The sequence below is a fragment of the Curcuma longa genome, chromosome 17 (genome assembly GCF_044706935.1).
Source record: "Curcuma longa cultivar G26 ecotype Majalengka, Jawa Barat chromosome 17, ITB_CL_G26_1.1, whole genome shotgun sequence".
Taxonomy (NCBI): domain Eukaryota; kingdom Viridiplantae; phylum Streptophyta; class Magnoliopsida; order Zingiberales; family Zingiberaceae; genus Curcuma; species Curcuma longa.
In genome coordinates, this window is record NC_133877.1 from 9330976 (window position 1) to 9358173 (window position 27198).

A 27198-nucleotide genomic window follows, 5' to 3' on the forward strand; every position below is an offset into this window, starting at 1 on the left:
AAAAGGGCAAGGAAGTAGTCAATCAAAATGTTGATCATGACGATATTCAATTTATCGATGATGAGCCAGAGTAAATTCCGACACCTGAGACACAAGGAAGTATTGATGGTGATACTTCTAAGGTTAGGGATATTCCTTTAAAATCTTTTATTTTTCTAAACATTTTGAAAAGATCACTCTTCTGGCTGGAGAAATACATGTAAAATGTAGGCATTGCAAAGCCTCATACAAATTTCAATCGAGTGACGACTATGGGTCATTGAAATGACACGTCGAAACGAAGCACCTAATGGAATTTGAAATCGAATATCTCAAATGCAATTGTCCAAATTTTTCTTGATTAGTAGAGGTACCGATTCAAGTTTATTTATGTATTATGATAATAAATTAAGAGAATCATTAAATAGATTTATTTCTGTATAATATCTTTCTTTTAATTTTGGGTCTAAATGCATATTTGAAGATTTTTTTGTCAAAAAATACTTAATTCATCTGCTTCCTTAAACAACATTTACTGGTACAATTAAAAGATTAGTAATGCAAGTGATACGATGGAAGTCTACAGCTGCCACCCTAGATTTGGAATGATGTAAAGCTATCAGTCAAAATCAAGGAGGATTAGATAAATTTCGAAGGGTAGCAAGTTGGTGACCTTAGCCCTGGATACGTGGGCCCGACCTTGGCCTCAAGCCTCAAATCCCGACCTTGGCCTCTACTCGGTCTCTGGCGCTGACCTCATCTCAACCTCGGGTCTCAACCTCGGCCTCCCCCCAACCTCATGCGCTGACCTCTACTCAGCCTCGGGTCCCGACCTTGGCCTCCGCCCAGTCTCATGCTGGCTAAGTCTTGGATCTCAATCTCGACCTCTACTCAGTTTCGAGCACTGACCTCATCTCAGTCTCATGTGCTGACCTCGTTAGTCTCGAGCACCGCCCTCATCTCAACCTTGAGTATTGACCTCGGCCTCCGCCCAATCTTATGCGCAAGCCTCATCTCGGCCTTGAGTTCCAACCTCGATCTCAAGCCTCTAGTCCCAACTTCAGCCTTTATTCGATCTCATACGCTGACCACATCTTAACTTTAGGCCCTGACCTCACCCTCAAGTCTTGGGACCCGACCTTAACCTCTAGTCTCAAGTCTCGACTTTAGCCTATATTCGGTCTCATGCTTTCAGTCTCGGGACTCGACCTCGGCCTTAACCTCTAGTCTCAAGTCTCGACTTTAGCCTATATTCGGTCTCATGCTTTCAGTCTCGGGACTCGACCTCGGCCTTAAGTCTCAGGTCTCGACCTTGGCCTCTAACCTCAGGTCTCAACTTCAGCCTATATTCAATCTCATGCGCTGATCGTATCTCAACCTCGAGTCTCTCTTCGTTCGCTTCTAGGTTGAACCCATGAAGCTAGTTTGTCCATAAGATCATAAAATCCTAAGGCTATTCCGCTCGAAAAATAAGAAAAATATCTCAAAAGATATGGACAATTGGAGCGTGCATATCTTGAGTATGTCATAAACGATAACACGTACTTTGGAATAAATCTTAAATAGATGTTGATGTTTCGATGATTGACACATGAGTAACTCTATAAAATGCTACTCCTACCTAGGGGGTATAGGTATGCACACACAAAATCTTAATTTCTCCAAGCTTTTAATCTCCTTCCTTTCATAAAATCCTAACTTGAGCATCGGAGTGGCTTGTTGGGATCCATCCCCGGCTCCATTCTAACCCTCTTTTGAAATATTTTTTAGGTCACTTCACCCCTTCTAGAGATTATCTCCGAAGATGTACGTCAGCTGGTTTAACCAATGACTTGATCATCTATGGTATTTAGCCAGAACATCAAGGATAAAAAAATTTAATTGAAGAATTTAGTAAATTAAATAATAAAGTATCTTTATATTCTAATATTTAGAGTGATCATTGATAAACGCATTCATATATGAGTATGACTTACCATTGGATCAATAACTCCTGAAAAATTTAAAAATATTTATTAGCCTATAAAGTTTCTAATAAATCACACAATGCTCATAACATCTCTCAATTATTATATTTAATTTTAGAAGAATATTGATTAACTTTTAAAATATTTTTAATATCATTTGATAATACTAATTCTAATACTGCTAGTATTAAAGAACTTAAATTTACATGTTACTATTGCTAGTTTTTGATAAAATTTAATAATCCCATATTGGGAGTTTAGAAAATAAGGAGGAGTCTTAAGGCTATAAAAGACTCCTATCCTTATTTATTTTTGTAAGGAGTTTTGTGAATCTGGATTTATCTCCTCTCCTATATTGAGGTTCAATCATTCTCTCCCATTTTGTAATATTTTCTAAATTACTGAAATATTTATTTGATAGTGTTTTGGAGGATTTAGGCATACTTTGTCGAACCTCATTAAATATTTGGTGTTCTTATTCATGTTTAATTAATAGCTATTGTCGAGTATAATTGTGCGAATTATTATACTTTTGGTGGAAATTATTATGACTTCCACAACAATTGGTATCAGAGCTAAGTTTATTTTGAGTATGCTCTGTGGTTTCAGCTTAGACTGATCTTCCACATCAGAAAGAAATTTTCTGGGCTAATTGGCATTCCGTTTTGTCTGCTATTAACTAAAATTTATAGAAGAAATGACATCGACAAGAACAGTTTCTTTGTATTCAATCTTGGCTAGAAATGCAATGTCTAATGCCAAATTTGCAGTGGAAATTTTTAATGGCACTGGTCATTTTGGTATGTGACAAAGTAAGGCGCAAGATATTCTTTTTCAGCAAGGTTTAGACATTGCTATTGAAGGAGAGAAATCAGATGATGCTGAGGAAAAAGAATGGAAGATGATCAATAGAATAGCGTGTGACATCATTCGATCGTGTCTTTCTAGATAGTAGAAGTATGCATTTTCTAAAGAAACTTCTGCAAATATATTATGGATGACACTAGAGGAGAAATTTTTGAAGAAAAGTTGTCAGAACAAACTCTACATGAAGAAGAGATTGTTCCACTTTAACTATGTTTCAGGTACTACTATAAATGATCATATTACTAGTTTTAATCAGTTGGTAACTGATTTGATGAATATGGGCGTGACTTTTAATGATGAAGATTTAGCTCTGATGTTGATGGCATCGCTTCCTGATGAGTTTGAGTATCTTGAAACTATTTTACTTCATGGGAAGGCTGATGTGTCTTTTAGTGAAGTAGCTGCTACCTTGTATAGTTATGAATTAAGAAAAAAAAAAACAAGGAAACACAATTATAGAAGCAGAAACACTTATTGTAAGAGGTCATTCGCAGAGTCAAAAGAAATGATGGAGGGAAGATCTAAGTCAAAGTCCAGATTAAGTAAAGATGAATGTGCTTATTGTCGAGAAAAAGGGCATTGGAATAAAGATTGCCCCAAACTTAAAAATAAAAGCAAATTTGAAAAGAAAAAGAGTGTCGCAGAGTCAAATGTAATTGTGTATGATGATACAGATTCAGACCTCTCAATTGTTGCTACACCATTAACTGGCAATTCTAGCTCATGATTGCTAGATTCAGCTGGTAGTTATCATATGTCTCTCAATCGAGAGTGATTTTCTGATTTTAAAGAGCTAAAAGGTGGAGTTGTCTACACAACAAATAATTCCCCTCTTAACACATATGGGATTGGTTCAATTTGTTTGAGAAACCAGGATGGATCAATCAGAACCTTAACAGGTGTTCATTACGTACCAGATTTGATAAGAAATCTTATCTATGTTGGAACCTTAGAGTCTAAAGGTTTCAAAGTGAAGGTGAAAGATGGGATTATGAAGTTCATATCTGATGCACTTGTGATAATGAAGGGAATTCGAAAAAGAAATAATGTGTATTATTTCTTAAGTAGTACGATTGTTGGGACAATAGCAATAACAACTTCTACTGATGAACAAGAGTCAGAAGCAACCAGGTTATGACATATGTGTTTGGGGCATGCTAGAGAAAAATCCTTGAAATTGCTAATAGATCAAGGCTATTGAAAGGAGCATAGGTTTACAAATTAGATTTTTTTTTTGTGAGCATTGCATTAAAGGGAAGAAAACAAGGATAAAATTTGATAAAGCAATCCATAATACTGAATGTATTTTGGATTATATTCATTCAAATGTATAGGGGCCTTTTAAGACAACTTCTTTGGGAGGAAAATATTATTATGTTACCTTTGTTGATGATTTTTCCCGAAGAGTTTGGGTGTATACAATGAAGACGAAGGATGAAGTTTTGAGAATTTTTCTTAAATGGAAAAAATAGTGGAGACTCAAACAGACAGAAAAGTTAAATGTCTCTATACAGACAATGGTAGATAATTTAAAAATGATCTTTTTTCAAAAGTCTGTGAACATGAAGGTATTGTTAGACACTTCACCGTCAGAAATACACCACAACATAATGGAGTGGCAAAGCGTATGAATCGAACATTGTTGGAGAAGGTCCGATGTATGTTGTCTAATGCTGGGTTAGGCAAAGAATTTTGGGCTGAGGCTTTAGTATATATGCTTGTCACCTTGTTAATCGTTTACCGTCAACTGCTATTAATGGCAAAACACTATTGGAGAAATGGTTTGGAGATAGAAAATTAGAGAGGCTTTGTTTATCTCAAAAAGAATATTTGAGGAAGGTACTAAAACGTTTTGGTATGAATGAGAAATCAAAACCAGTTAGTACTCCACTTACTTCTCATTTTAAGTTTACTGCATCCATGTCACCAAAGAATGATGCAAAACAGGAATACATGTCAAAAGTACCAGATGCAAATGTTATTGGTAGTTTGATGTATGCAATGGTGTGTACGAGATCCAATATTTCACAAGCAGTTGAGGTTGTAAGCAGGTATATGCATGATCCTTGAAAAGAGCATTGGCAAGCTGTGAAATGGATTCTATGATATATTTTGAATACCATAGATATTGATTTGGTATTTTAGCAGGACAAACAAGATGGTCAGTGTGTAGTTGGGTATTATGATTCTGATTATGCAAGTGATTTGGACAAGCGTCGATCAACTACTGGTTATGTGTGCTCTTTTGCAAAGTCACCAATCAATTGGAAGCCCACCTTACAGCCAATAGTTGTTTTATCTACGATAGAGGCAGAATATATGACACTTACAGAGGCTGTGAAGGAGGCAATTTGGTTTCAAGGGTTGTTAGGTGAATTGGGAATGGAGCAAAAGCACATTAAAGTGCATTGTGATACTCAAAGTGTTATTCATTTAGCAAAGAACTAAGTTTATCATGCAAGGACGAAGCACATTGATGTTTGATATCATTTTATATGTGAGATTCTAGAAGAAGGTAGAGTCATAATTCTGAAGATTTGAACCACTGAAAATCCTGCTGACATGATGACAAAAGTGGTAACTACGGACAAGTTTAAACATTATTTAGATTTGATCAATATTGTTGAGAATTGATAGCTCAAATTTGAGACACTATAGAAAATTAGTTTTGTGAGAGAATCATATGAAATTTTACAAAGGTGAAGATTTGTTAGTTTTTGGTAAAATTTAATAATCCCACATTGGGAGTTTAGAAAATAAGGAGGGAGTCTTAAGGCTATAAAAGACCCCTATCCTTATTTGTTTTTGTAAGGAGTTTTATGAATCTGGATTTGTCTCCTCTCCTATATTCAGGTTCAATCATTCTCTTCCATTTTTTAATATTTCCTAAATTAGTGAAATATTTATTTGGTAGTGTTTTGGAGAATTTAGACATACTCTACCGAACCTCATTAAATATTTGGTATTCTTATTCATGTTTAGTTAATAGTTATTGTTGAGTATAATTGTGCGAATTATTATACTTTTGGTGGAAATTATTGTGACTTCCACAACAACTATAATGAAATAATGGGGTAGGTTTTGTAAAAGTAATTGGATGAGACTTAAAATATTTTCATGTGATATACTAACATGTTGGAATTTACCATTTCAATTATTACAAGATTCGTTTCAATATAAAGAATTATTATTTTAATTTTTTACATAAAATATTAATAATATTAATATATTTATTTATTTTCACACTGATAAAATATATATTAGTATTTGTAAAATTTTAAAAGTATTTAATGAGTAATTGAACAACTTTTTAGTATTTATTATTCTACTTCTCATTTAGTTATGATAAATTTTTATAATATAATTTTAATTTTAAATGAACTTAATATGAATGAATTGTTATCTCAAGTTTTATAGAAAATGTCAATTTTGTATTGTGATGTTTTAATTGTATTTAAAGATTAAAGATTCTTCTTTTAATCCTATTATACATGATATTAAGAATCATTTATATGAACTTTATAAAGATTATAGTAAAAAAATATGAAATAGAAACTAATATATATTTGAAACATAAAATATTAGTATCAGTAGTAATTTAAACTTACAAAAGTATAACTATTATTAAAAAATAATGAAATATCCACGAGGATCTTCAAGTTCGAGACAAAAATTTTAAAATTATTTTATGACTTCTTTTAATGTCAGTGAAGCAAATAGTGAGTTGGATTTCCATATTTTACGATAATGGTCACAGAAAACGTAAGGGGGTGTTTGGTTTGGCCATTTTCTTTTTTTATTTTTAAAAAATTACTGTTTGTTTTGTGTTTTCCAACCTCATTTTCTAAAAAAATGAGAAGTTATTTTCTAAGAAAATAGAAAATGATAAAATAAAAAATGGATGAAAAATAAAAAATGGAAAAAGGCGGCTACCGCATACCTCCTCATCGCACAATTCTTTTTTTCCTCTTCTTTTCCTCCCCTTCTTCTTGAGATCCTTTGCGGCTTCCAACGATGGCGAACAAACGAGCAGCTCCAAATCGGCTGGAGGCGCCAGTGTCCATGGTGGATATCGTGCGAGCCCTCATCAACCTCCTCGTCAAGCCTCTCCTCCCACCTTTCTCGCGTCTCCTCCTCCTCCTCCTCCTCCTCCTCCTCCTCCTCGTCAAGCCTCTCGTCCCACCTTTCGCGTCTCCTCCTCCTCCACGCCGCTTCTCTTCCTCATCGTTGCATCTCTGCCACCCCTCCTTGTCCTTCCGATCTCAATAGCCCTCTCAATCTTTTTTTGACCCTTTCTTTCTTGTCGTGCTCTCTTCGGTTTGTTCTTAGTCGGATCTCTTTTGTTGCCAATGGATTTTTTATTTTGTTCCGGAAAGTTGGATTTTTTGCACCTTTCATTCTTTTGTTTCTCATGATTGGTATGAAGATTGGGGTTTTGTTGTTGCTATGATTTATCTGCATTGGGTGCGAACTGGTGGGGTTTTTTGGATACAATCATACAGTCTAATTTTGTTATGTACGAGTTGGTCTGATTGTGATTAAGGTCCAAGAAGTGGTTCTTTCTTTTTTCTTGCAGTTCATCTATTCTTTTGCGCATATGATTCTTTTTTTAACTAAATTCATGCAGCACAACTATATTTCAGATGTGAATGCATTGTTTAAATGTGTTATTTTCACATTACCTTTGTTTCCAAACGTATTTTTTAATTTTCTTTTTTAAAAAATAGAAAATAATATATCATGCAAACACATTTTCTAATTTCTAAAACTAGATCAGAAAATAGAAATATAGAAATATAAAATAAAAAACAAAAAATAGAAAAAAAAATTTCAAACCAAACGCCCTCTAAAGTTTTCTCATCCTCTCCATTAGAGCTGTCAAACGGGCCAACCCATGGCAGGGCGGACTAACCCATGGCGGGCCCATCATATGGCGGGGCGGGGCGGGGCGGGCTAACCCACCAATTTGGTGGGTTGGGAAATCTACAACCCAACCCAACTCAAGGCGGGCCGCGGGTTAGGCGGGCCAACCCGCGAGCCTGTTAAAAAATAAAAAAATATTAAAAATATTAAAAATTTTAAGTTTGCAGTATAATTTGAATTGATTAAGTTGAAAGTTTTAAATTTGAATTATAATTTTTAAGCTTAAATTGTATTTTAAATAGATGAAACCCACTAATTCATTAAGTTTTATACTTTAATTTTAAAATTTAAAATAAATAAATAAACTTTTTCAACCCGCGGGCCAACCCAAGCCCGCCGCGGGCCAACCCACGCGGGTTGCGGGCCTAGGCAGGCCAACCCACCTCAACCCATCTTAAAATGGGTTGATAAAATTTCAACCCAATCCGCCTAAATTTCTTGGCGGGGCGGGCCAACCCGGCGGGCCTAACCCAACTTGACGGCTATACTCTCCGTCATCGTAAAAAAAAATTTCGCTTATCAAGTGTTGTCAATCGTTGTCGTAAAATAGACATTTAGTTCTAAAGATAATATATTTGATGAACGAGAATCTACTTTGTCTCCTTACTCTTTAGAAACACAAACATTAATTACTGGACAAGTGTGACAAAATATAAAAAATCTAATTTTCAAATGACGAAGTAGAAGACTTTGATATCTACGGAATGAACACTATGTTGGGTTGCAAGGGTGCAAATATAGTCCCACATCTAAAACACATGGGAAAGATCATGGGTTTAAAAGGATGGAAAGTATCTCCATTGACATGAGGCTTTTTGGGGAGAGTCCAAGAACAAAACCATGAGGGCTTAGGCCCAAAGTGGACAATATCATGTCATTGTGGAGATACGGACATCCTTTTGGACCCAACAATTGGTATCAGAGCGAGGCCGCTCTTCACCGGATTAACCGTCGGATGAGCCATGATCCAGATCTAACCATGTGGGGACCCTTTGGAAAAACAAAGGAAGTAGGGGAGGCTCAGACCATGAGGGACATGTCAGTCGGACCATGAGAAATGGTAAGGGAGCTTCCAGTGGTCCTTTGTTTGAGGGGGGGATTGTTGGGTTGCAAGGGTGCAAACATAGTCCCACATCTAAAACACATGGGAAAGATCGTGGGTTTAAAAGGATGGAAAGTATCTCCATTGGCATGAGGCCTTTTGGGGAGAGCCCAAGAACAAAACCATGAGGGCTTAGGCCCAAAGTGGACAATATCATGTCATTGTGGAGATACGAACATCCTTTTGGACCCAACACACTATAGGAATGGGAAATGAAAATAGAAGTGAGTAATAACATCACTTTCTAAGATAAAAAGAATAAAAAGATATGTGAACTATGTGAACTTTGATTCCTCTATAATTTTATTGGATACTTACGCAACTTAAATAAATATAAATTATTTTTATATTTTTATAAATTTATAATATATATATATATATATTATACTAATAATAATAATAATAATAATAATAATAATAATAATAATAATAATAATAATCTTGAACGGTAATAAATTGTGAATTGACACTTTCCAATCGTGAATTGTAATCATCTTAAATTAACGGTTAAAATTAAAGATCGATCTTTTAAAATTATTAAATCGATGATTTTAAATTGTCGAACCGTCAATTTTAAACTACGGTTGAATCTCTAAAAAAAAAATGAATGCAAAGGCCAACAACACAGGAATGTCTTTTCTAGACAAATTTTTAACACTAGTAATCATACACCTATTTTCTAATTAAAATGCCCTTTCGCTCGTTTCTCTTTACTCTGAAACGTACGTCCAAGCCAAATTAGATTTTTTTTTAATTCGAGCCACTGAATTGACATCTCTATTGTTGTACTTGAAAATTTTTACCACCCACAGTTGCCACACAAAACTCTTTTTCTTCTTACAAAAAATAGAATCCGTCTTCCTATTGATTTTACACAATTGATCCCACGATCATCTGTGAAGAGGTAAATTGAGAAGTTACAGTTGACCACAATGGAAGAGGATATTATCTCGACTTCGTCGAGATTCAAATCCTTGTCATTTTCTGCAATTCTACTCCGTCATAACCAATCCAGTTATGTTCCAAAGGCTCAAAAAAAACAAAACTCTTGTTCTGATACGGCATATATAGTAACTAACAACTATTGCATTTGCCATCTTCGCCTCAGTGATTGCACATGTAGATTTTCTTATGAATGCTTATTTTTGTTGATTCTATATTATTTGAAGCTAGGTTGGTCTTCTAAAAATTTAATATATGTTTGTCCTTTGCTCTTTTACCCAATGTACATGTAACTAATGTACTCTACTTCCTAGTCTTGAGTCGACTAATACATTTTAAGACTTTTCTATTAAACAAAAATGTTCGTTGTCTAAGGATGTCTGCCATTCATTCTTAATCATCATAGATACATTCAAAGGATTCAAAGATATCTTCGCATGTCAAATTTTTTTCTATTTTAGATGTGTAATGACTCATCAATGATTGCTCGCCGAACTCAATAATGGGCCTAAACATATCCAAATCACTTCAATGTTCTCTTTTTGACACTCTGCTAAGTCTAAATATGCTCAAATCCCCTAATTTCAAAACCCTTTAAGCTATCAATGAGAGCAAAAAAAAAAAAAAATAAAGTCGTTAATGATGGACTTAGACACATCATAATCATTCTTAAGAAGTGAGGTAATCGATATCGTAGACTTTGATCTACTCGGACTTTACATCTACCAAAAAGCGTCTATTATGGACCTTCCTTGTCTACTAACTCTTAAGCTTTAATTTCATTTTTGCTAACACCCAATGCACTTTTCCTACCATTTAAACTTCATCCATCTTGGAACACTAAATTGGATTTCCCTTCTCTGCTAAATGTTTAGTTGACATCGATCCACTTAGGCTTTTTCTATTACACTTGCAATGCTAATGTCAAGTAACTTGCATCTGCATACTTAACACACTTAGCTTCATTAGTAATAACAATATAAACCTTGCTTTAAACCTTTGTCAAACACATAAAAAACATATGGTCAAACTCAATCAATTGGGGAATAATTGCATTGACAATAACATCCAATTGATTTATGACATAGCAGAAAAGCTAAAAAAACATTGATATGACAAGGGAAAATAACAATGGCCTAATTACCTAAGGGTTATAGTAAGATAGTCGATAATGGTAGAGGATAGTCGACTAATGGTAGAATCCAATTGATTGAGATAGTTATTGGAAAACTAGCTAGAAGCTATTGTGATGTGGAAACCAATTGACTGATGCTGGGCCTAGTCAACTAATCAGTGACAACATAACAGAATGGTAAAATGAAGCTAAAGATGAGGGGATCAAGGGAAGCAATTTGAGCTAATGTTAACAAATATTTTTTAGATTATTAGAACTCTCTTGTCCTCTCTCAGCATCTCAATCTTTAAATTTCATTGTAATCTTATTGTAAAAAGCTTGTAAGAGCTTTTCACCTCCAAAAAAAAAGTTTAAGAAGGAGAAAAATTAATTACTGCGATTTTTAGGAGTGACTCATTGAAGAGTTACTAAGTCATGGAATAGGAATGAAGGTTCTGAACCATATGTATCACACGTTAGCATTGGTATATTTTGATTGTTTTTATTTTTGTTGCACTAACCATTTGCAATTAACCTTGCTAAACCATTAGCAAGAGTTTAAGTTAGCATCACGTGGAGAATCATTATTCACCCTCTCTAGCTATCCAACCTCCTATCACATTGGTCCAAACAGTATATACTTGCATCTCTTTCTAATGTTGTGTGTTGAGTTATATTTAACAAAAGTTACCACTTTGCATCTCTTTCTTAAAAAACTCTTCTCATATCTATACAAGAGTTCAAGAGATCATCATAGAAATAAAGTATAAAATTCTTATCATAAAGAAAAGCTTTTTAGACTATAATTCTACTTTAAGAATTTACTTTAGCAATTAATTTTTTTAAAATCAACATATGATGCAATGATACCATCCAAAGAAAAGCTTTTTAGACTATAATTCGTATGCAGAAACAATAATACAATAAATTATTCAATCATTTTGGATTTCAAGGATGTTTTGTAGTTATAGAGACTATTTCAAGGATTCCAAAGAATGTGAAAATATTTTTTCATATATGGTGGAAGCCACAAGATTAAAGCTCTTCTAATAGTATTTCCATACACATTTGAGCTCTAAATCTTTGGCCAAAAACCTTCAAAATTTAAGTCTTACTCTTAGATCAAGCAATCAAATAGTGAGTATGATCATAAAATTGTTTTCATTATTTTTCTTTGCAAAACAACAACAATATTCTTATCATGGAAATAAATATCATAATTTCTCATGGAAGTGCATGCATGAACTCTTCTTATATTACAGACATTGCAAGATCAAGGTCAATTATCAACCTGAAACTATATATTCAAAGTTCTGACTGGCAGATATGGAACAACTAACTAAATTTATGTTCAAAAGCTAAGCTCTAACGTGCATTGAGGAGCCAACCATTCACGTATCATTTTCAGAAAACATTTTCAGAGAATTTATGTCTCGATCAGTTTCTTCATATGCCATTAGAATTTATAATCAGTTGTGACCAAAACTTGCTATGAATGGATCAGATATTTCATGTCCTTTCAGTACGTAATACAGATTAATAACTGAATTGCGAGGCAGAAAATGAAAAAAATTAATGGAGCAAGGCAACGACGTAGAGTTTGGATCAGGGCGCCGGAATCCAAGCTGTGGCGAACACGACGTTGTGGCCTTTCCATGTGAGCGTCAGATCGTGGTCGTCGTCCCTCTTCATTCCCCAGCCGGCGGCGTGCTCGTCCAGCATCCCTCTCACTTCCGCCGCGGCCTCCTCCGTCAGACCCACCGACCGGAACCCTGCCGCCCGCATCCTCCCCGCCCACCTCCCCTTCGTCTCCTGCCGCTCCACCCTCTGTGTGCCCTCCTGCGCGATCACGTTCTCGATCTTCCAGCACACCCCTCCCTCGTACCACCGCCTCTGCTCGCTGCCCTTCCCGACGCACGTCTCCACCGCGTCGTACGGTATCCACAAGTAGTTGAACGCGGCGCGCAGCCGCCTCATGAGGTCGCACGGCGTCAGGTCCGCGTCCTCGTCGACGACGGTCACCAGCGTGGGTTCTAAGCCTCGGAGTGTCTTCAGGAACGTGCTCCGGGGAGACAGCATTGGCGAGGAGGAGTTGGGCAGCGCGGCGGCTGCTGTCTCCTCCGGGATGCAGTGCAGCATCATGTGGCAATTCACGATGACGGCTTCCCCTTGCGTGACTAGTCGCTGGACTCTCACTTGCTCCATCAGCGTGGCGAATGCTTCGGTAGGATCCGAGGGGACCGCCAGGAACTCCATCTGGATGTTCCTTGACCGTGCAAAGTTGACCAGCCGTGCGCCGAGCTCGTCGTACGACATGTCGAGCAACGGCGGCGCTGCGGTCTCGGTGAGGGCCGGAACGGTAAGACGTAGAAGAGGAGGGCCCTCAGGCCGTCTGGCCAGGAGTTCGATGAGCGTCGGCATCTGCATGCAGTGAGTGATCCCGAGATCGACGAGGTGGACCGCCGGCAGCCCCTCGACGGCCTCAGCTATGGCAGTGTTGGCGGCGGCGAAGCCGAAGCGGTGCCAAGGGGTGAGATCGATGAAGCTGGCCAGGTCCACGGCGGAGAAGCGGTGGAGATAGAGGGCGAGGTTGGTGCCGGCTGCAGCGACGAGCATATTCTCGCAGGAGCCGGTCTTGGAAGCGCGGACGATGAGGGCGCGGAGGAAGGCGGAGGCGAGGCGCTGATCGGAGTCGCCGTCCGGGGGAGCTATGTTGTTGAGAACCCAGATGATCTGTTGGGCCAGGGTGGCGTCGTTGGCCTCGATGGCCGTGGCGCAATGCACCAGCAGTTGCTCCATGCAGCTGGCGCTGTTTATGCTGCTTCCTCCGACCCCGATAGATGGCTTCGGCGAGGAGGAGACGAGGCCCGGCAGCCAAGGCGACGAGTGATGCTGCGGCAAGTGCAAGCAGCTATGCGGCTTCGATGAGGAGGAGGCCGCTTCGTCGTCGTCGGAGAAGAAGACTACCCCATCGCCATTGGGGAGCAAAGTAGCAGGAGGCAGTGGTGCACTAGTGAAATATTGCATCATAGGTAGATAATTAAGCAAGCAAGAGCGAGAGTCCCTTACTCTGATTTTATAAAAAGGGCAAAAAGAGGGCTTTGATCGATGGAGAGGTGTTCAGCTGCTAGGGACTGTGAGTCGGAATAGGCAGCCGGTTATGATCGATAATCCCAACACAAGAATAATTTGATCATACCTGACTCTAAAGGTAAGACTACAAGGTTAATTCCTAGTTCGATATCTCTCTCTGTCTCTCTCTCGTATATGATTTGTCAGAGAAATGGAGAAATGGACAGAGAAACTCAGGTGCTTCTTTTGAGGGTTGAACTGAAAAGAGAGTATGAGAGAACAAATTAATACATGAACTCGTACTTTAAGATCGATGGAGCTAGCTGATTGTTGAAGCAGGGAGACGCATGTCGATCGATGAATCGAATGCAGATTGCTGAGAGAGGATAGAGAGCAGGATTGAAGACGAAAGGTGTGGAGATAGTGACCTTTTATATGGTTTTTGGTGGCATGTGAGGATGAAGGGCCGCCATGGATGCCTCTTGGCGGTACATGTGATCATGCGGTGATTGTCCTAGCTGTTTCAGAGCGAGAAAGAGAGTGAGCGAGTGAGAGAGAGAGAGAGAGAGAGAGAGAGAAGCTCACGGACGAAATCAAGGAGAAATCATGTATGCAGCAGTGCTCTGCATGAGTTCCCAATTGGTACGGCGCATTGGCTGCTTGTCGAGTGGCGTAAGAAATTAAAGAAAGGTCGGTGGTTGTGGTCTCTCACCAAATTTCCTCTCAATTTCTAGCTCGCCCATCATCTTTTCAGTTTCGTTGGAATGTAGACTAGGCTTGAATGGAATGTAGACTAGGCTTGAAGAATGAAACTAAACAAAAACATGGTTGATTGAATTTAACAAAATTGGCAATGGTCTTTTATCATATAAGTAACCCCACAGAGCTTTTGTTCCCAATTTCTTGGAAGGATATTCAGCATAGTCTACCTTATAGATATATATTGATTCAATCTTAGATCAAATGATGAGAAGACAGTAAAATAATTAACCATGGTCGAGTACTTTCGATCGATTGAATACAAGTCGAGTCGGTTTTCAATAGACCAACTTACTTCAAATCGGACTTCAATAGACCGAATTTTTTTAGGTCGATTTTCAGAATGCCGAGTAGCAAGAAGGTCATTCAAACAAACGTTTGAAAAGACTCCAGAAAGAAGTTAGAAAGGGGGGCCAAGGCAAATCATAACAGAGCCTTTTCGACGTTGAAATCGGACTTCAAAGAAAAGATAGAAAGAATAAATGGAGAAAAGTAGGGAGAATAGAGAGTTACTTGCCTTGATATTGCAATAAGTTACATTTAAATAAAAAGTGAGAGGGTGGCCTTGATTTTCAAAGAGCACACATCTTCCATTCCTTGCCGAGAGATACCTCTCTTGGTAATCGGTGTTTCAACAACCGTGTTCTTGTATAATCAACGCTTCAGTAACTACCAAGTCGAGTCTGAGCTTCAATTTGAGAAGACTAAACTCGGATGAAATTAACTTGAGGTCTTTATTTGGGCCTGATTTGGTCAGAGCTCGATTTCTCCTAGATCGAGCTCCATCTAACCTGATCAGAGCTCGATCTAACTTGACCCGGGCTCCATATGACCTCACCTCAGCTCGGTATGACTTAATCTAAGTCTGTTTTGACTTGACCCGAGTTCTATTTTGACTTGATGTCAACTCCGCTTGACTTTTGACTTGATCCTACCACGTGGTGACACCTATCTCCAGTACATTAGATATGTAATTAACCCTTGGTATATGTTTAATGTTAATGATTCCAAGATGTGGATAAACAATCTTTCAACGTGCAATAGCAATATTGATATTTGAATAAGACAATCTTATTCTCTACCTTCTATATTTGTTTACGATGGGAACAGATAACTAGAGAGGAGGGTTGAATAAATGACACCTACGATGACAAATTAAACTGATAATATTCTCATGTGGTACTTGTGTGCGCTAGTTATTTATGTTGTCAAGTATCAACATGACGAAAATAATAATGAACACAAAAATAACATTGTTAACACATGCATTTAATACGGTTTGCAGGCTCTGTTCCTACTTCACAACCAAGGTAATTTGGATTATTTAACATGTTGTCAAGTGTATGAACTTGTAGAAATACACATGGAGCTTGGAGCGCTCGTATCTCTACGAGATCGAATTTATAGATATCGGCTCGGTATGGCCAAAGTAACACACTCAGTGGCTCGGAGGTCCATAAATTAAGATCGAAGAAAGATAGTATGAGATATCTAAGGATCAATAGGATGGGAATGCTTAGGTGGTGTTGGAGCAACTCTAGAGTGATGATTTGGTGTGGTCAAGTTGACAACTCAATAGCTCAAGATTCGTAGAGTGCAAAGAATATTATATGAGACAAACCAAGGGACCACAAGATAAGGAACATTGAGATAACGAGAATGACAGCCAATGGAGACATACTATGAAGATAAAGAAGTGAAGGATGACATGTGGAAAAGCTAAGGACTCATGCGCATTCTAAAGACTAAATAACTTTACGAGAGATAGTAGAGGGGCAAAGTCAAGCTATGATGATAAGATTTTGATGAGATGTGAGTGTTGAGTGACTTGTATCTATGGGGATGAGAGTAGAATTTAATATAAGTGGACTCAATCTTAGAGATGGTCATACTCAAGGTTACCAGTAAAGTAGTATTAGAGATCGGTAAATTGGTGGTTAAGAAATCAAATACTTCAAAATGATTTGGGGTTTGAAGTTTGGGCAATTAATTAATGTGGAACTTAGTCTAATTAATTAATGTGGAACTTAGTCTGTTGAGATACAATCAAAGTCCCACATTGAAAATACATGGAAAAGATCATGAGTTTATAAGATAGAAGATATCTCCATTAATATGGGGCTTTTTGGGTAAAGTTCAAAAATAAAAATCATGAGAACTTAGACTCAAAATGGACAATATCATACCATTATAAGATATTTTGATTCCATCAGTACTAACATAGTCCGCTAGTGGTTGATTTACGAAATAGATAGTTGACTTATAAATCAAAACATAAAGTTATGGTGTAGCAGATAACAAGAGATCTTAAAAGATTGAAGATTATAAAAAGAAAGCTTGGTGGAGACTTAAAGAAAATAAGATTGATCAAGTGTTACTATAGCTTCACACATGTAATCTAAGCCCCTTTGTATTCCTTGTGATCATCTATGTGTTGAATTTTATCTCGCTATTTGAGAGCTTACATGTTAGTTGTAAGCACACATATTTATATCATTATGTTATAAACCCATTAAGTGATTTAATTAATGGTTGGTTTGTATTATTGGATGTACGCTTACATATGTAGAATTCATTAACCCGCATCGTTATTAGTGATGGCTTAATAACGGATTGAGTTACTCATTGGTGAGGAGATTACAGCGTCGTCATCCTAATTCCTATGGAAGACTTGCCCCTTGTTCTTCTTTTTCTGTAGGATCTGGATTTTATGGACGACTCAGAGACAATGGTAATTCTGTTGCATTCATGTCATTTTTATTTTCACCATCATCTATTTCAATTTATTTAATTTGCTGCTATAATTCTTAATATAACTAGATCTGTATGTTTTTCTATTTTGTTGAATTCATAAGGTTTAGAATTCTTATTAGAAAATCTATTCCATCACTATGCTTGTAAGAGATTTCTTCACCTCTAATGGTTAATTGAGATGGTGAAAGATACTGATTTTTATTAGATATCTAATCGTCTTTGACCTACCAAGACTTTATTACCTATCAAAAGATCTTGCTTATGTCTTCCTTACCTGCCAGGTATCTAGTCCATCTTGACCTACCTTCAGTAGTTAATTGAGATGGAGGAAGATGATGATTGTTGTCGTATATCTAGTTATCTTTGTTCTACTACGACTTTATTGCCTATCGAAAGCTCTTGCCTCTATGTCTTCCTTTACCTGTCAGATATTTGGTACATCTTGACCTATCAAAACTTTATTTGCTATCACTTGTTGCACTTCCAACTCTGCCAGCATCTGTAAGACTTCTTCTGTCAAATGTTTAGTCAATCTTGACCCATTTAGATTTTTATCAATGGTCGTTGGACTTTTCCATTTGCACCTACACTATTAGCATTAAGAAGATTTGCACTTGCATATCTAGCATACACATTAGTCCAATATAAATCTAACTTTAACCTTTGACAACCACATTAAATTAATTTTATTGACTCAATCATTTAGAGTATGATTGCAACAACACAACCCACATGATTAAGGCATGATGGCACCGACAAGCTTCCTTTTTATGCTTGGCAACTAGTTTAATTTAGGTTCATAAAAGACAATGTTACCTAAAAAATGACGTAAATGATATACAAATTAATACTTTATTAGACATGAGTAGCTTTCGATTGCCTATCAAAAAAATCTTAGGGATGACGATGAATATCCATAAATCAGTTGAAAATTGATATTGCAATATTTCGACAATATGTCAAAGGGCTAAAAAGTTCACTCTTTCTCCACCTCTAAAGAATTTTTTTCAATAGATGTTCTTGGACGGCTATTTTCATCACAAAAATCATAAAATCTTAATTCTCGATTGTCCAATAGATCAATTAATTCAATAATTGATCAAATTAATTATTTTTTTATCGATTCAATTTGTTCAATTTTCATGACAATATTCGATCAATTAGATTTATTTAAAAGAATTTAATTTAGAGGTCAATACATTATTGACTCCCTTCTAACACTTTGGTCCTTCACGAAAGTGTCATTACCTTGACGCATATTACTAATTCTATATAATAGATATTAACAATAAATAAATTATTTTTTTTATAACTTGTTACTTTGATACATGAATATAACTTGAATTTTACATAATAATTACATGTAAAACTCACTAGGATAAGTGATATTATTAAACCAGACAAATAACAAGTGATGAAATCAAAGATAGATAAAGCACCTAAACTATAAGACAAGTAAGCTTCTTCAATCCTGCGTCGTAACCAATTGCACTTTCTCGATTTACCTCTTCACAGATGGTCGTGGGGCCGACCGTGTGGGGCCGCTAAGGTGGCGGATCCACTTTTTTTGCAGAAGAAAAGTAAGCTTCTTCAAACCATACAAATGCACGATGCAAAGGGTTCGATTAAGATATGTCAAATTCCACCAAGTATACAAATGGCACTTAACCATAGATCCCCTCCAATTATATCTTCTAAATCGCCTACCTAATAAAATTAAGTAAATACCCAAAATGGTAATCATTTTATTTCGATTTCATTTGAGGCAAAAGTATGTACAATTTTTCATTGTTTCAAAAGCTGTTAATCTTTCAATATTTCCTCCTATGATAATCCCAACTGGCCCTGGGGTGACCGGTTCGGTCCCACGAAAATTTCCCACCAGCCATCAGAATAAATCGGGAAGCGCACGCAACGAAAATAATATTTCCTCCTACTTAAATTGTTAGTGCGGGTTAATTATTTACTTGATCGACATAATTAAAGGATCACATCCTGACATATTCTAATTAAGCTTCAATACTTTAATCATTCTTAACGCTATCACCTACTTTCCAAAAAGTGACTCGAAAGGAAAATTAAACAACAGATCAGCTTGAAGAAATGCAGGAATTGTTAAGAATGGATGATTAAATTAAGGCCCTCTTCTTCATTTATAAATGTCAGAAAAGCTGAGACCTGTTGTTTTCTACCTTGGTGTCAAGTGATGCACTGAACTCTGAAAAGCTGAAGGACCCCTCCCTCGCCCACTTTCGCCTCAATATCAACTCACTCTTCCATGGCTGGATCTACATTGTTCTGCATGCATTGATTTTCGTTGTATATTATACTCTAGATCTACATTGTTCTGCATGCATGGATCTGCTCGATCGGAATATATTTATACAGAGGCAGACATCAAGGCCAAAAAGGCGCATTAGAAGAATCTGGTGGAAAGCATAAACGGAGAACAGCATACGTTAAGCATGAAAACTTAGATAATCACCAGATGACAGTACTGAAAGGATTCCTAAGCTCGAGGACAAGTTTTTAAACTAAAAAACCTGCAACTTTCTCGATGGAGAATTGTCTTCCTTCCATGCATGCAGACGCAACACGGGTCAAGGTCACAGCCATCAGAGCAAGGATTTAGTGGGAGGCAAAGCTTTAATTAGTGGGAGTGCATATACGCGAGAGTTGAGGACAAGGAGATAAAGACAGTTGTCCTGAAAGTCGAGCTATATAAAAGGGAAGGAGGAACTCATGCAAAGATTCTGATTTATAAAGGTTTATACATATTTTAAATGGCTGCTCAATGATTGATATCCAGCAGCAGATGGAGAAGAAATGTAATGTCACCTTGACCTTAGAGGTTGATAGAAGATTTCAGTGAAGTGCTAGAAGATTACAACACAAGGTTACGTTTCAGCTCAATTCATATAGAACAAGATGGACTCAGACAGGATATATATGGATACTTAGATATTCTTTTTGTTACATACCATTTTAAATATGATACTTGAGATTAAGCCATATGAGATTCTGTGACCCTATAGACTAGCCATCAAACTGTGTGAAAGCGAATAGATTTAGCATGCCCCCTCCATAAGATGCATTCAACAGCCGAAATCGTAAGGGACTAATCCTTGCAGCTCTGGCCCATTCAGTCTGCTGTTGTTGTCAAAACTGTAACAGCAAGAAATTAGTTGAAGTTAGGAATTAGAAAATTGACTAGATTTGACTGTAACAGCCATTTTTTCTACAATTTTCAACAAATAAAGAACAATCACAGAATTCAATACTTTGGGTGATGGAGGAGATTTGGGGAAACTATTTCCCCACTATTCTCTCTGTCCACTTTCTTCCATAAGAAATGGGGTGAAATGTTTCACCACCCACCTTTTCTCTACCCTTGTTACTAATCTCAGAGCTCTCTCAAGGAAACAAGGGCTTAAAATGTTGAATGGCAACAACTCAAGCATGAAGGCACTTACTGTAGCTCTGGAGTAGCACATAGCCTCCAGGTGGAACTATAATTCATCTGACTATTCAGGTGTTTGAAGCAAAAGTAACCAAATAACTAGCTAAATTTTGAGAATTAGAAAATCAAGCATGATATCATATCCTATCAGAAGTCTCACCAATTATTGTTGTCATTGCATGAAACTTTTTAGCAAAAAACTACAACATCCACTAGTGGAAATCAGTGCATCTATGTATAGTTTAATGTACAAGCAGCCGGATGAATTATCAGGAAAGACGACCTCAATTAATGAATTGAGACCATAATTCAGTGCCAACTGGATGATTAACCACGTCCTAAGTTGTTTCACTCCACGGTATAAACTAGCATAAAAGGCTAAAAGACAAGTTCGTGACAAAATGCAATGTCAAATTTCATACTAGCATCAAGTGATGTCGTACTGCAGTAAACAGAAGATGACTGACCTTCTATCAAATTCAGACCAATGATTCATCTGGATAACTATATTAGTCAGAAATGTCACAATAGTATACCCATGAAGTAATGTAATGAAGCAAAGGGATCATTTATCAACCACACTCATCCAATACCCAAATTGGCAATACTTACATTAGATAATGTCTTGCATGGAATTCAATGAAGGGACACAATTCACATAGCAAATCTCAAACAACTGGGATTAACACACCTTGATTATGATAAGTGATGCTCCCATTAACGATCAATTGCACAACCGACAATGGTTACTTTAGTCAACTCACTCTGACATCTTAACTGAATTGCTTTATCGCATAAGTAACCTCACAGTTGCAGCTTTCTTCTATCCAATCAATAGCTAACGATTTCATTTTTGACTCCCATCAAGGATTCAATCCACTGTCCAATCAATTCATTTTGAAAATGAACATTATGCACCTGATCAATAGTCTTGTTTTTGACTCATGTGAGATTCAATCGACTGTCCACACTTTGAACATGAACATTTTGTGAGCATATCAACCTGATTTAACTCCCTAGTCAGCTTAGCATACTAGTCGACTAGGATCGCCCTCCAGCCAACTGGATAGTCGATTAGGCTAGTCAAGTCTTCGCTTTAATCAAATCTACTTGAAACCCAAAGTAGATGTTACTCAACACTCACAAGTCACTTAAAAAGTTTAACTTTATAGCTTTAATTCGCCCACAAGGCATCTCCTATCAATTTGTCAATCCCTCAAATGCACTGAGCCCTTGGCTCGTTCCGCATGTCATCTTTCACTCGTTCACCTATGTAGTTTGACTCCCATCAAACCCCTCAACTCGATCCATATGTCATACTTCACTCATTTACTTAGTCCACCTCTTGCTGCTATTGTTAAGGCTGTCACGCTACTTGTCCTACAATCCCGTGAATGTCTCATACTATCCTTAAGTCGTCAAGCCAACACCAACTTAGTTGCGTCAAGCACCATGAGCTTTGCCAACACGACTTTGCTTCTGACATATAATCCCTTAGATGTCTCATAGATTCTTCTTTGATCTCCAATAGGCCACCAAGCCATTGATCAGCATCAACTTAGCCACGCCAAGTCATCATCCATGACCCATCCTCATCAAGTCATAAGCTCCACGAGCTTCGTATGGCCTGTTAAATTCTTGCACAAATTAGCATACACATCACATATCAATAACAATGGCAAACCTAACTAAATCCCTTTGCCTAGGATAAATAATATTTTGATATATTTAAATTTATTGAGTTTAAAAAAAAAATTATCCTTCTTCCCTCCTTTTCATGTAGACTTATTCTTGTAATGTGTTTTTCCACTGCATCCATAACAAATAATGTGATCCTTTTTTTGGTTTAAATTGAGGAACTTGAGGATGCAACTTCTAAAATCTCTTTCTCCATTGACTTGGATGTTCCTCACTTCTTGATGAGGTCGATGATTCACTATTTTGATCTTTCGATGAAGAGGATCACACATCTTCATTGATTGTTTCAATGATTCATTCTTGATCTCCTTGTTCAACTTCATCATTTGTAATTATCTCAAAGGTTAAATCTTGATCTTCCTCATTTTCTTTGGATTTTTTAATCACTTCACTTTGTGTTCAACTTTGTCATGAATTGAGCTTGTGGTTCTTGTACTAGATTTTCATGACAAAGAACAATCTTTTCCAAAAGATCCTTTGCATTTTTATAATCTCTAACCTTGCTCAAAACAATATTTGACAAAATGGAATAATTGAATGTATGTCCTTCCTTTTTTGTCTTTTGGAGTTTCTAATCTGCACTAACATGACCTACTTTAAAATATGCAACTATACCATTCTTCCATCTTCCTTTTCCGTCAGCAAAATTCTTTTTGATATTTTGTAGATCCAAAGACGATTCTAGACATGTGATTTGTGGTTAATCCTTCAACGCAAACCTCACTTTAACACCACTTTTAAGAATGGTATTGACCATTTTCTTTCAGCTCATGGCTCTATTGGTGCTTAGCCCTCTTAGAGCTTCAAGGCTCTGAATACCAATTAGTTGGATCAATGAGGATGATGGTCGGATGACTAAAGGGGAATGAATAGCACTTAACCTGAAAATGTGGTCTCGTTGAATCTTAGCAAGACAACACAATTGAATTAGTGTAGTGAAAATAAACATAAAATCAAACAATTTATGTGGTTCGGAAGCCCCGATTCCTACTCCATGGCCTATAAATCACTCCAAAATTGCACTATCTTTTCTCCTTCCCAACTCCTTTCGGATGTGGAGAAGCCTCTTACAAGAGTTTTACAAGAATAAGAATAGCAAATAAGACAGCTACAAGTTACAAAACTAGGTTATAAAATTGATTGAATAAGAAAGCACAAGGATGTTGGAGTTGAGCACAATTTTGCCACTCCAACCTTGACAAGTTCCTCTTGGTCCCCTGTTTATAGTATGCAAGTTGTCTTCAACATCCTTCACTTTTTTGTTCTACATTAGGTCATCGATTAAACAATTTATGATCAACTGCTTTCCTAATCGCTTCAACCTTCTGCCTAGCAAAGGATCTCTTAGTTGACTTACTTTGTCTCGCCATAGTTACTTTAGTTGACTTACTCCAATCGACGAACTGCTTTATCGCATAAGCAAACTGACAATTGTAGCTTTCTTTACCTAAACAATAATTTTGGTTATGATTTCTGTCAAGGACTCAGTCAATTCAACTTACTCAACTGACTACTCAGTCGACTCCATTTCGATCAAAGATATTTTGTTCACGAGCAAACCAACCTGACTCAACTACCAAGTCGTCTTAGCACACCCGTTGACCGAGATCACCCTCTAGTCGACTAGATCGTCGATTACAACTAATCTAATGGTCAAGTCATCGCCTAAGTCAAGCCTAGTTAAAACCTAAATTAGAGATCACTCAACTACCATAACTTACTTAAAATTACTTTTTTAGCTTTACTTCGCCCATAAGACAATCTCCCATCAGGTTGTCAGTCTCATGAATGCATTGAGCCGTTAGCTTGTTCCATATTCTATCCTTCACTCGTTCACCTATGTAGTCTGCCTTGTCTAACTCCAATAAAAGTAGGTGCTTAGTCCCTCGGGTGCACCAAGCTTTTGACTCAATCCACATGTCATCCCTCACTCGTTCACCTATGTAGTCCACCTTTTGCTACGCTCATCAAGGCTACCACCTCGATGCTCCTTGTCTTGTGCATACTCAAATGTCTTCTTTAGCGAATCTCAAGCCATCAAGCCAACACCAACTTGGTTGTGTCAATTCAAGCTCCACGAGATTTTCCAACACTGCTCGCCTCTAGTCCTGCAGTCCTTTTAATGTCTCATGCATCCTTCTACAATCTCCAACAGACCTCCGACCCATTGAGTAACACCAACTTTGCAACACCAAGTCATCATACACAACTCAACCTTGTTGAGTTACAACCTCTGCGAGCTTTGTGTGCATCTAGCCAAGTTTTTGCACGACTTAAAACACACATCAGTAACATAAGCAATCCTAAAACTTTTTTTCTCAACACATCAAAACACCTTAATTGAACACGATCAGTTAAGCCACAACACACTCACAATTGACACTTACATCATAACTCTTATCCTGATATGGTATACGCTCAACAATGGGATCAATTGAACTACTGTATGATTTCATATAACAACTATGGTTCTAGATCAATCTTTTTTCAACATGAACTACATTGTGAGTACTACCAAATGCCAAACCAAACTGCATCAGCTTAACAATGCTAGGTTTATATGAAAGCCCAAAACAAAGCATCTTAGCAACAAACTAGGATTTTATTTTTTAATTATAAATGTCTTGATTAGGTTATTAGTCATATAAAATCTAAGAAAAGAAGAAATACAACAAGCCATGACAGTTCTTAGAATCATCAACCAGTTGAGCGCTATGCTCATCAGCTCAACAGGTATTTAACATCTTAAATATACTAATTGTCACAGTAAAAATACAATGATGATGACTAATACCAAGGCACTGCTGGCTTTTAGTTCTTTTGAGGATAATTGTTAAATCAAGCATAAAGTTTAGGATTTAGTAGATTTAACATGAACTTTCATTATGATAAATTTATGTACAAATTTGAAACAAATATAGCACCAAAACATTATGATATAAGTTTTAGTAAATTCTTTAAATTATTAGTTTCGGTGAGATTGTCACTTGAAACCACATTGACTTCTCTAATGATCAAATCTGACATGTGATAATTTTTTATCAATTAAAACTATTTGCGATGATAGGTGACACTCATTTTAAAATATTCATTAGAAATCCTGTTTAAAATTTGTTGAATCCATGCATGTACTACAATAAGTTGAGTTTGAGAATGTTTAAAATTTGCCGAATGATATGATGTGAAATCCATTAAAAAGGAAAAAAAAAAGGTGTCATAAAATATGTTGAGTTGAGAATGTTTTAGATTTATTACAAGCTTTAAAGTATTTGTACAAATTTTTTAAAATTACAAAAAAAAAACATATTCTAGATTCAATGTAGCCTTTAGTTTATATTAGATTTAGCTATTAATCCTTTTCCATAACATGTTCTTAGAGATTTATCAAACAACAAAGCAACTTTTTTTATTTGTTACCTTTGAAGAGGAAAGTTGGCAAATGGTCCACCAATTGGAATGGTTCCACAAAGATCATTGTTTGAAACGTCCCTGCAAGGTTTAGAAAAAGACATTTCAGTACTGGATGTCATAGAATCTGGGAACTTTGGGTCTTAGGATATTGTCCCTTACAAGATTTTGAGATTTGAAAGGAAAACAAGCTCTCTGGGAATTGATCCGGACAACTTGTTGTTGTTCAGCCGCCTATGAAGGTGATTGATATCAAAGTAGAACCAAGTCAAGAATTAAGGAGATGCTAGAACCTAAGTTTTAATATGTCAATTGCCTAATAAAAGAAACGAGCTTTTGCATTGGCCAAGTAAAAAAAACGAACTCACAAGAATCTAAGTGACTTCAATTTGCCAAAGGACTTGGGAATCTCTCCTTGTAACTGGTTCCCATACAAGTCCATGCTGATGAGGTTCTTCAATTTGCCGAGCTCGGCTGGGATCTTCCCTTTTAGATTGTTCCTATAAAGCTCCCTGCGACCCAAACACCACCATACATAAAACAAAATAACTTTTAGGAAGGGGCGGGGAGGAAAATGAAGGCTTAGAATATTTACAAGTACTGAAGTTGCTCAAGACGGCCAAGCTCGGAGCCGATAGGGCCAGAAATATTGGAATTCCCCAAATCCCTAAGACAGACCCAAAAAGGAACAAATTTTCATGAACAACTTGCGAAAGGGTGTGTCTGAGAGGGTAACGCGTGGGGGAGATAGATATTACAAGCGGATAACGCGATTCTGGGGATCACAAGTGACATGGAACCAGGTGCAGGGATTGACGAGGGTGGGATCCCAGCTCTGCAGCACGTTGGTGGGATCTGTGAGCCGCGTCCTCCAGGCGTGCAACGCCTCCCCTGCGTCCAACAACAACCACGATCACAAATAATCAAAGAGGAACCTTTCTTCGCCTTGACTAACCTTCGGAGTTGGAGGAGGAGGCCGGAGAAACCGCGAAGAGGAGGACGAGTAGCATCGGTATCGGAGCCATTGGAGAGAAAGGAAGGAGTCTTTGGCGGAGAGGCAGAGAAGGTGGAGAGAAGTTCGCTTTATGATGGTGGGAAAGTGTGGTCAAAGGATTGAGTAACGCGGCGTGAGCAAGTGCAAGGAGAGCAGCAA

General features: G+C 37.1%; 2 protein-coding genes across 2 annotated transcripts; both read right to left on the reverse strand.

Moving 5' to 3' along the window:
* Positions 1–12499: 12499 nt before the first annotated feature.
* Positions 12500–13924, reverse strand: LOC141848202 (scarecrow-like protein 32). The gene has a single exon (XM_074736265.1). It carries the CDS (start codon positions 13922–13924, stop codon positions 12500–12502), a length of 1425 nt encoding a protein of 474 aa, XP_074592366.1.
* Positions 13925–20315: 6391 nt separating this feature from the next.
* LOC141848466 (leucine-rich repeat protein 2-like) lies at positions 20316–27152 on the reverse strand. Its single transcript, XM_074736498.1, has 7 exons — positions 27001–27152; positions 26804–26936; positions 26641–26712; positions 26414–26557; positions 26208–26279; positions 26055–26126; positions 20316–20644 (listed from the first exon to the last, which is right to left on the reverse strand). Exons 1-7 carry the CDS (start codon positions 27068–27070, stop codon positions 20575–20577), a joined length of 633 nt encoding a protein of 210 aa, XP_074592599.1. The 5' UTR covers positions 27071–27152; the 3' UTR covers positions 20316–20574.
* Positions 27153–27198: the final 46 nt, after the last annotated feature.

Bases quoted from the DNA above. Each gene is read 5' to 3' on its own strand.
- LOC141848466 (XM_074736498.1), bottom strand. From the start codon at position 27,070: ATGGCTCCGATACCGATGCTACTCGTCCTCCTCTTCGCGGTTTCTCCG. The intron at 26,280-26,413 runs GTGAGTTCGTTT...TCACCTTCATAG, and splicing joins TTGAAGTCACTTAGATTCTT to GCGGCTGAACAACAACAAGT. The intron at 20,645-26,054 runs GTAACAAATAAA...TTGCTGTTACAG, and splicing joins GCCAACTTTCCTCTTCAAAG to TTTTGACAACAACAGCAGAC.
- LOC141848202 (XM_074736265.1), bottom strand. From the start codon at position 13,924: ATGATGCAATATTTCACTAGTGCACCACTGCCTCCTGCTACTTTGCTC.